The sequence below is a fragment of the Phytophthora cinnamomi genome (genome assembly GCF_018691715.1).
Source record: "Phytophthora cinnamomi strain GKB4 chromosome Unknown Contig114, whole genome shotgun sequence".
NCBI classification, from domain to species: Eukaryota; Oomycota; class Peronosporomycetes; order Peronosporales; family Peronosporaceae; genus Phytophthora; species Phytophthora cinnamomi.
Genome location: NW_027151047.1, coordinates 664,617 through 675,012, shown reverse-complemented (window position 1 = coordinate 675,012; position 10,396 = coordinate 664,617). Strand labels below are relative to the sequence as shown.

General features: G+C 51.9%; 1 protein-coding gene across 1 annotated transcript; it reads right to left on the bottom strand.

The window, feature by feature from the left end:
- Positions 1-4,003: 4,003 nt before the first annotated feature.
- Positions 4,004-5,499, bottom strand: IUM83_11526 (RWD domain-containing protein 3; the record flags this gene model as incomplete). The annotated part of the gene is made up of 3 exons (XM_067936097.1): positions 4,004-4,669; positions 4,886-5,213; positions 5,294-5,499. The coding sequence occupies 3 exons, from the start codon at positions 5,497-5,499 to the stop codon at positions 4,004-4,006; spliced, it is 1,200 nt and encodes a 399-aa protein (XP_067781878.1).
- Between the last annotated feature and the right edge of the window lie 4,897 nt (positions 5,500-10,396).

Sequence of the window (10,396 nt, the reverse complement as noted above, 5' to 3'; positions counted from 1 at the left end):
TGGATGGCTTGCGCCGTGACTTAGTGAATCTACACTCGCAGCAAATTGTAACACTTGGCGAAGATTTCACAGCTGCATTTCGCCTGGAAGCATGGCAGCGGGAATGCACTCGACGGCCAATGAAGACGCTACCGGAACACTTCTGCTCGGTCAACGGGTGCGAAAAATTGTTTATTGAGCACGAAATTCATTCCGAAGCTCAACTACATTTGCCGATGACGAATGTACCTCGGACACTGGACATGAGCCGAGCGCACATGCAACCCACAGAAGGAACCGAAAAGCATGGGATGTTCACCTGCGGTTGTTTAGCAACGATGTTGGATACCTCGGCTGCATCTCAACAAGGGGACGCTAAGCTTGCGTTGTGCGTGTTCAGTCACGATGCCAAGGCTAGTGAAAGCCAAAACAACTCGAGAATGATGCGACGATCTATGATGCCACCGGATTATGGAGATAGCACTGCCTTTTTCACGAACTACCAGCGACAGTACTTCTTCGCTTTTGCAGCAGTAGTCTCGGATGTCTACGCGCACGTGTTTCGCGCTTGCGCTCTTGAAACATTTGCGACTGAGTTATTCATGACGTTACAAGAGTACCTTGACGCCAAGGATGGGGTTGTGATCCGATTCGACTATAACGATCACAACAAGGAAGTTGGGTCTGAAATGGCATCTACTACAACACAGGGTGAAGATATAGTAGCCGATGGCGATGGATATGGCTCGACCACATCAACGACATCAAAAGTTTTAGCTACGACAAGCTTGGTATCACCAGTGGTATTGTTTAGCCAGCAACCAGGTAAAGTGCCATCCAGACAGTCCCTCCGTGGAAGGCTTGAGAGGAAGGCACAGCAGTTCGAGGCATCAAATGCCCCACTCACAATATTTATGACGAAGAAGGCTATACCAGCCCCTCCAACCAAAGATCCTACGGACCGAACGAAAGGAACGCCCACCTCGAAAGCAAAGGGAGCTCAGGACAAAACATCCAAGCGCAAGGGACCGATGTCTCTTTTCGGCGGTAGAAAACTGTTTCGCTACGGTAAAGACAAGAAGAGAGAAGAGGAGGGAGAAAAGGCAGAAGAGCAGAAGCAGCTGATGAAAGCTGCCACAGAGTTGCAATCACTCTCCCCTTCTAGAGCACAGCAGCTTCAACGCGAAATTGTATCGCTGCATGTGTTTCTGCGCGTATTAGACTATCAAGGACGGCGCGATATCATCATCTTTACCGTTGAGAAGCAGTCGATCAAAGCTGTGAGCGGCGTTGAGAAGCTCACTCGTCATCTAAGAGGCTGTGCAGATAATTTCGCCTCCGAGATGATCGCAAAGCCACCTCGAGGTAACGAAGAGGTCAATGCCAAGCGATTTTGCTCTGGTGCCGATCGAGGAGGTGGTGGGTTTCTGGTTCTATCGCTGCTGAAACGAGCTCAAACGAGGTTTCAAGACGTTGAGACACTTTTTGGCGGAGCCATGCGCCAGTATCTCACTGGAGCACAGGGCACAGCTCGCGACTCTCGCACTAATGTTTCTGAAAGCCTTACCGCTCTGTTTGGGAACGTAAGCACAAAAGATGACAGTCTGGACTCAACCACTACTCCAACAATCGCGCTGCTACGTGTGACACTTGTAGCTTGCTCCTTGAAGCGTGAAGCCATTATGTCACTCAGCCAACCCGATTTGCTCAAGGAATATCTGCGTGTTCAGGCCGGGCGCAAACTATTGCAACTAGACCCCACAGACAGGAAAACTTGGGGGCCACTTGGTCGTGCTCGTGCTCTTTTGAGAACCTTTGAGAGTGTGATCCACGATCTCGGCCTGCATCCGGGTGATGACTTAAAAGGTGTTGGAACCAAGTCAGAGGCGAAGTGGGCGCTGCTTACATTACTCGATCTTTTGCTGGCACAATCGGCCATTGTGCGCTATCTGAAACACCTCGAATCGGAGATCGCACGGGAACGCCGTCAATTTGGTGACGCACCTGCTATCATGATCCAGTGTTTTACACGCCAGACGCAGGCGAGGGTCGAACTAAAAAAACGACGACTAGAATTCCACGCCGCGTTGGCGATTCAGTGTGCGTTCCGACAACATTTGGCTCGTCGCCGGGTGTTGTTCATGAAGTGCGTTCGAGCTGCCATCAAGGTACAACGCGCGTACCGTCGGAAGCGGCAACGAGCGAAAGGGTCTCGACCACAGCGATTCACAGCGCAATTGCTCTCAGCGTCACAGAAATATGGTGGCATGGGTCGATCTCCGTCTGTGGCGGCACAAGCGAATTTGGATGGCGCATGGCAAACCGATATGGCGGCGTTCGGGTCGTTTCAAGACTTCGTGGCGAGCAAGGTGGGGCGAGAGCAGATCAAAAAGGAAGAGGAGATCATGTGGCGCCACCGAAGAGAACTGGAAAGAGAGCGAGCTCGACTACCCCGTGATGAAGCTTTGCGTGAAGATGTTGACGATTTGTTTGAGCTGTTGGACGAAGCTGGTAGCGGTGAGCTGTCGAGAGATCGCACGGCTGCGTTGATCACGCGCTTACATGTCCCGCTGAATGAAGAAGAAGTCGCAGATGTAGTTGCCATGATGGACAGTGACGGATCTGGTGGCATCTCCATAGACGAGTTTATGCGGTGGTTTGCTCATGAGTTCCCGCTACTGCAGAAGCGAGCCCCACGTGCATGTGGTGTAGTCACTCGGCGGGACTGGCAATGGGTCATTGAACAGTCAGCTAGATCTGCGATTCTAAAGCGGTGGAGGGCAATGCGTGCCGGAGCGATTGCCACTGCACCAGGAGGATCGCGCGGACACTTGTTAGGTGGTGACAAAAATGTTCCGAGGGATGCAATTCGGGAAGAAGACGATGATAGCATAGGTGAAGAAGCAGAAAATTGACGAGTAATATCAACAACGTTTACTCTTGTATTTTGATTGTCACAATATTTAAAATTGTGTGATTAAGTGATATGGTAGCACTTAAAGCGGAAGTACGGCGGGCATCAGGAGTCGAGACGAAGTGGTGAGTACGCTGGAAATTCGAAACTGAGATTGAGTTTAGCACGTACGTCCTAGTCTTTCCAAACACTACTAGTCGCTCAATGAGCTCATTGTAAATGCTGGTCGCCTTGCACCTATTGCACCGCAGCACTGAAAAATAAAAGATCTTGCCGTCTTCAATTCATAGGTAGAACGGATATTACCGAATACAAATCCTGCATTTATTAAAGGAAATGACCCCGTTGTCAACTAAGAAAAGCAAATAAGAGCCCGGGTTATAATAATAGAATTATAGTAGTCGGGCTACAAATACATTTCATGAATGTGCATATGGAGGGAACCACTTGCACTCGGCTTAGCAAAAGACAGAATGAGATAGATTGAGGTTAGCTTCTAGCCAGACCTCGGAAAATACAGCATAGTATTGAATTGCAAAGTTCCAAATTCCATAATAATAACTTCAAAAATTCATGTTCAGTAATACATATTTATTGTAATTATTTTTCTATTGCAAAATGCATTATACTTATGTTCTGTATAGAAATCCAATTTACTGATTTTACTGTCTCAGTAATAATTATACTGGAGACCTTGGGGTCCAATAATACATATTTCCGTACCAAAAATACAGTAATTGCAATTCAATAATAATTTTTTCCGAGGTCTGCTTCTAGCAACACGTACTGATAGCTAGCTCTGAAGAGGACGTCTCTAGGGGAAGACGCAGCTAATGCAAACACGAAAGCCAGGTTGATCCTGTAGAGATGACACGAAGGCGTGACTTGGAGCGGAGCTGAACGAGAACTGGTCCACGTCTCTGGAGCAAGGTGACAGATCTTGTGGCGATCTCGGATTGGCACCAGGGGTCCGACAATACAGTATTCTATTGTACTGCAAGTGCATGCCGAGCGTAGTAATAACGGCAATACGAAGCACAACAATAATAATAACTGGGCCAATATCAGTATATTGTTGCCGCATGTTACTCGTCCTCAGGTAAACGTCATCTACTCGGTGGTGAGAAGAGAAGTCGCGTTCCACAAGTCGCGATTCACGCGCAGGAACGCCAACATTTCGAAGTTAACGGGCAGCATGCAAGACCGCTGGGGTGTAAGAATAAACTTACACTGCGAAAAGAGTCGCTCAACCGTGTTCGAGGTCGGTGGCACGACCTTCGCCAGGTCATGGTAGGTGGCCGACGCAGCACCAGATGATCTCGCCTTCTTTCCTCCTCGGAGAATCTCATTGGCGTAGTCGCTCGACGACCTCTCCTTCCTCTTGCCGCTGCTGGCAGGAGGGTCAACCACGAATCGCTGCACCGATCGGGCTTCAGCCGCAGTTAACTTGACCTTGTTCTCGATCTTGACCAGGGCCGCCTCAAACACAGAAGAATGCACGATTTTTGCGCTTGGGCGCAAGTGGCTTGCCATATCCGGATAGTCGTCCGCCACCTGGTCAAACAGCACGCGCACGTCCGCCATGCTAATGCTCTCGCCCTGCAGTCTCTTGCACACGCTATCCAGTTTCTTCAGTTCCTCCAGAAGCTCGAGTAACTTTTTGTGAGTCGCACCCGCGGGAATAAACTCTTCAACAGCATCAACCTGTCGAATCGAATCCCGAATTTTTTTGTAGCGGCGCACCATCTCGAATGTCGACGACCACCGTGTCACATTCTGTTTGACAGGTTTGAGGTCAGTGTACTTCGCCAACTCCGCTGCGTTGTTGACGTGCCGAAGCTGCACCATGAGACTGTTGACGGCAGCAAGCTCGGACTCGTAGGCAGCCAGGTATCGGTTGACTGCGAGGTTGTAGCGGTGACTCGCGCACCCGACCAAGGGCAACTCCATTAGCGTAGCGATTCGGCGGTTGGTGGCGCAATTATCACCAACCAGAAAAGCCACCACTGAGACGTTCTTGTTGTACAGAGACAGTACACGCTTGAACATGGCGATGTGGACTTCCGCGTCTTGGCTACCGTCCACCAAAGGTGACAGCGACAGCAGTCGCTCACGGCGCTTGCCGTTTACGAAGGTCACGCCGTAGATACCCACGTAGTGCACGGTGCCATGGGTCCACCCGTCCCACATGACACCGAAAATGTCGCCCAGCTCCTTTTCAATCACGTCACCGACGTTCGCCGAGCACGTTTGCATGTCCAACTTCAACGTCTTGGACGATACAGGCTTCCAGCTTGCCATGGACCTCGTGAGGGGTCGTCTACCTCCGAGATGGGCATGTTGCGCTCCACCACCCACTGTAGCCACTGGTAGCGATGCTGGGTCGCCTCAGAGACGAACCCAAAGCTCGAGAGGGGCGCATCCGTAGCCACCGATGCCTGGTAGGTCTCCTCGAAGTCAGGGTGCGTGGAGGTGAGGTGGGACAGCAGATTGCTGTACCCGGAGCCGACTTGCTGCTTGCGAGAGGTACCGCAAAGCTGGCAGCGATAGTCACCTTGGCCCTTGTCCTCGTAGAAAAAAGCGCAGATCTCACGGTTGGGGGCCATCTTGTCGAATTGGAAAATGAGGGGAAGCTTGTTAGACTGCTAGGCAAGCGGCAAGGCGTCTGTGGTGTCTTGGTTGTCTACCAGTCGTTCTAACGACTGGCCGAGATCAGTCGAGTCACAAAATCGCTCTAAACCGGTATTGTACTGGTATTATTGGTACAATATCACATTTTATTGACTTTGTGAAGACCCAATAATAAATAATTGTACCGCAACAATACAGTAATTAGTGAACTGCTATTATTTTTTCCGGTGCCAATTTGGCACCACGTCGACGTGTGAAGCTCTGACGAGGCTGAAGTCGCGCCTGGCGCTTGTCCACGTAGATCCGAGACAATTACATCTCCCACAACTTAATTCGCTGTTCGACTGCGGAATGCTGCGTGGAGCGCGTGCCAGTGGGACACGTGATTAATATCCGTGGCAAACTCCCAAGAGTTTTCAGTAGTTGGAAGGTCTGCCCATTGCACGAGATAATGCACTCGACCACGGCGTCTGCGCTTTCGCATCAAGGTTGCGACTACGTATATCCGGTTCCCGTTGTCGTCAAAGAGTACAGGTGCGGCCCGGTGAATCGGACGTCCAATGAACTGAGGCGGGCATCCCACTGAAAGTTTAATCTGGTCGATGTTGAAGGACTGGTGCGACCGCAAAACCTCGGGCAGCACGAGGCGGTATGTCGAAGGCCCGAGGACCTTTTCGATCGGAAACGGACCCAGCCACCTTGGCAGCAGCTAGTTCAATGTGGGGTCTCGCTCAGGGTCGTAGTCTGGCCTGACCATGCGATTGGTATTTAGGAGTCGAGCCTTGACGTGACGTACACAAAGTCACCAACGTTGAAGTGCACATCCCTGCGACCTCGATCATAGTATCGTTGCTGGCACTCTTGCGCATCAACCAGATGGTGCCGTGCTGATTCCATTGCTTCCGTTCTGGTGTTCACGAACGAAGCCTAGTCATCGATCACCCAAAGCGCAGGTATCGGGAGACGTCTGGTATCAACTTCCATCGGACTGCGACCTGTCAAGGTGTTGATGCCGGTGGCATGAGCAAACTCAATACATGGGAACCAATCGGCCCAACCATCACCATAGTGAGAGACCGAGCACCGTAGCGCGTCTTCCAGCGTCCGGATCTGCCGCTCGCTTTAACCATCTGCTTGGGCACGATGGGACACTGTCATATGCAGCTCAATTTGCATGATCTTAGCCATGGCAGTCCACAGATCACTTAGAAACTTCGGATCTCTGTCGGAAACAATCGAGCGCGGCGTACCGTGGATCACGACGATGATGTTAAAGAAAAGTTGAGCCAGGTCGTCCGCTGAGGCATCCTTCCGTGTAGGTAAATACCTAACTCGCTTACTGAGACGGCAGACAACCACATAAATTGTGTCAAATTCTTTCGAGAGCGGTAACCCAGTCACGAAGTCCATCGAGATATTCGTCTAGCTAGCTGTAGGAATAGGTAGAGGCTGTAATAATCCACGCCGCCGATCACCAGATTTGTTCCTAGCGCAAGTCTCGCACGTACGAATGTATTCATCTACAGTCGAGCGCATTCCTCGCCACAGGAAATGCTGCGGCTGCGCGGCTAGAAATGTTCGCACCGCGCCGGCGTGAGCCACAACGGCATTGTCGTGATAGTGCACCAACACGCCCAGCAGCAGGCAGTCATCTCGAGGCAGCACGACTCTGCTACCTTCGCGCAGAATTATCAAACCGTCCCGGAGAGCATATTTATCTGTTGCACTTCTCTCCCTCGCGCGATGCTGCTCGAGCAGCGTCGAGCAGAACTCGTCATCAGCATACAGCTGCTTAATCCGATTCGCGAGCGTCGGATCGGTCCAGTGATGACAACTGCACTAAACTCCACTGGACGAGACAGAGCATCCGCAACAGTATTCGTGCTACCAGGTTTGTGAAAAACCCTAAATGCAAAATTGGTTGAAGTAGTCCAACCATCGGAGCAGCTTGGGCGACGGCGTCGGCTTGGTGAAGAACCAGACACAGGCCGAGTTGCCTGTGTAGATAGTGAAGACATTACCTAGCAGGTAGACGCGCCATTTCTCTAGGCAGAACTTGATACCAAAAAGTTCCTTTTCGTGTGCCGGCCAGTGCTTCTCGACATCGCTCAGTTTACGGCTCAGGAATGCCAGCGGGTGTTCCACACCATCGAAAACCTGACTGAGCACGCTGCCGACTGCCACGTCCGAGGCATCCGTGGTGACGAAAAATGGCAGCGAGAAATTGGCGAGTCGTAGAACAGGAGAGCGCTGTAGCAGCGCGCGCACATCATCGAACGCTTTAAGCTCTTCTGTGCTCCATCGCCAACCCGTTGTAGTTTTCACCAATTCCGTGAGTGGCTACACCAGAGCCGAGTACTGCGGGATAAAGCGTCGGTAATATCCACACAATCCTAAAAAGCGCTGCAGCCCCTTGCGATTCCGAGGTGGCTGAATCTTACTGATTGCCTTCGTCATCGAAGGGTCCAGCGTAATTGTCGATGCAGATATCTAGTGACCTAGAAACACAATCGATTGTTGTGCCCACTTGCACTTGTCCTTGCGAGCGTATAACTTGGCCTCACGGAGGACTAACAGGACCTGACGCAGGTGCACGATATGACCCTCCAGTGTTGCCGATAATTGGATGGTTTCCTGAGCGTGTGGGACTTCGCAGAGGTTTCAAGAGCAGTTAGGAAATCCTCGGTTCCCGATCAAGACGTGGAAGGCCAGACCTAGTGTAGCTCATTCTTAGATTTTCTCTTTTGCCCGCGGTCGACGAGTCAACTCGCGTCCCACTATTTGACGTAGCAAATTCTAGGGTAGTCACCGTCACCGTCAAGTATGTACTGGACTTCTCGTACTACGGCGGCGGGCGTCGCCGCGTTCCTCGATCTGTACAACTAGGTACTTCCGTTTTTGACGCCCTCTCTACCACCCCAATCGGTTTGACATCGGTGCAACCAATCGAGCCTACAAGAAACGACCAGGGCGTAGCGTCGTCAGCCAAGGCCGCTGCACCAACTTTCAGCATGGATGAGCTGAGTGACTCCGACGTGGACAATAACGTTGACTCGACCGAGGTAGCGTCTGGTCCCTCCAGACCCACTCCTGCCACAGGAAAGCGTCGGCTCGGTGGACTCGACATTGCTTCGGGCGATGCCGCTGTCGCAAGACTGATAGCCGTGAAGGAAACGGTTGGTCTGACTTCCGCACTGGCAAACGATATTGACCAGGTGATCTCCTTGAAGAAGATTTCGCGGGGCCTAAATACCAGAGCGGCGACACAGTGTCTAGGTTCAACAACGCATCCACTGGCTTTCGGCCCACCGATTCTCAATGACTTGTTCACGGTCTCCTCGTTAATGGTAAGTTTGGAGCGATGAGCGCTCAACGCTTTATGGATATCTTGCAGATTCAGAAAATAGAGTTTCTCTTTCCGCCGCATCCCGGCACTGGACGTGGATTCTACTCTTGGGACTTTGGATTCCTTGGCCTCTCTCTCTAATGCACTTCGCGGCAGTGACGGCAAAGACGCGCCGCGAGGCCGCCCGGGCGTACGACATGACTAATTTCAAGGGGAAGACGCCTCCACCTAAGTGCGCAGCCCCCGAAAGTGTGGACGCGATCATTAGTGCCATTGACTGCCTCACGAAAGCCGTGACCACTGTGTACCATTCGTGGCGAACATTCTCGTGGAACTCCGATCATTTATCATGAATGTGAATAATGAAGGCGTTGCTAGCACTGCCAATGATGCTCAAGAGCTCGTGTGTTGGATTGATGACTGGTTTGAATTATTTCGGGGCCACCTAGCGAGAGCTGATACAGCAGCGGCGGAAGCAATCAGCTCCACATTCTCAATGACGGATCCGAGTTTCGTCGCTGTTGTCCAGGCAATCTCCCGTACACACCTTGCTGCAGCCTTATCAGGCAAACGACCGACATGGTATGCACATGGTGGAAAGGGATCATCCGCACCCCAGCGAGCGCATACGCAACGCGCGGAGACAAAAGAGGGCCACCCTGTTCCTGCTTCGGTCCTCAAAGGATTACCGTCGAACAAAGGCAAGCGGCTCTGTATGCGATATATTTTAAACGAGAGCTGCCCCGGACGCGATGGCGGATGCACTGTGCCTTATCGCGCTCATTTCAAGCCCAGAATGCTGCACGAGGCAGTACTTGCCTTTATCAACGAACGTTACGGCGGTCTTGCTCCCGCATTTACCGATATTGTAGCAGTAGAAGGTTCCTGAAGGTGCGGCGGCGAGGAATCTTTACTTCATGCGCCACAGTATCACCACGGCCGTCATCGCGTGGGCATCGCTGGTGACACCTCCGGTGACTGTATCGATGTTACCACCAGGAGCCTTGTATATATCATGGTTTTCAGATATCCACCGAAGATGACCCCTCTCAGGTCCAACCCGGGATACTGAGGGAAGGCGGCCGCTCTGAGACTAGCGCAGCCGTCGCATCCAGACAGCCATGCTGGTCTGCGGAGGGTACATTACCCACTCCCGCAGACTCCGACAATCCCCCAACTGACGTACTTGTCATGAAGGAAGGCGGCTCTGCAAGTAGCAGCTCCGGTCATACTGCTAGCCAGCCAGCTACAGCCGCGGAGGGCTGTATTCCACCCATCGCATATTCATCGGCAGATATCTTCAGAACGTGGGCAGCACCACGACAGCCCCACGGCACTCTCTACGGTCGGCCAGACAGTATATACCACCGCAATGGAGAGATCGTACCGTTCTACCCTGGCGGTGCGCCACCGATTGGTCGAATACCATCGCGCCAACACAGCCCGGCAAGTCGCGGTAGTCCTGGAGAGTACGAACCTCTCCCTACCCGAACCCTATCCGGTCCACCGCACGGTCAATGATCAAC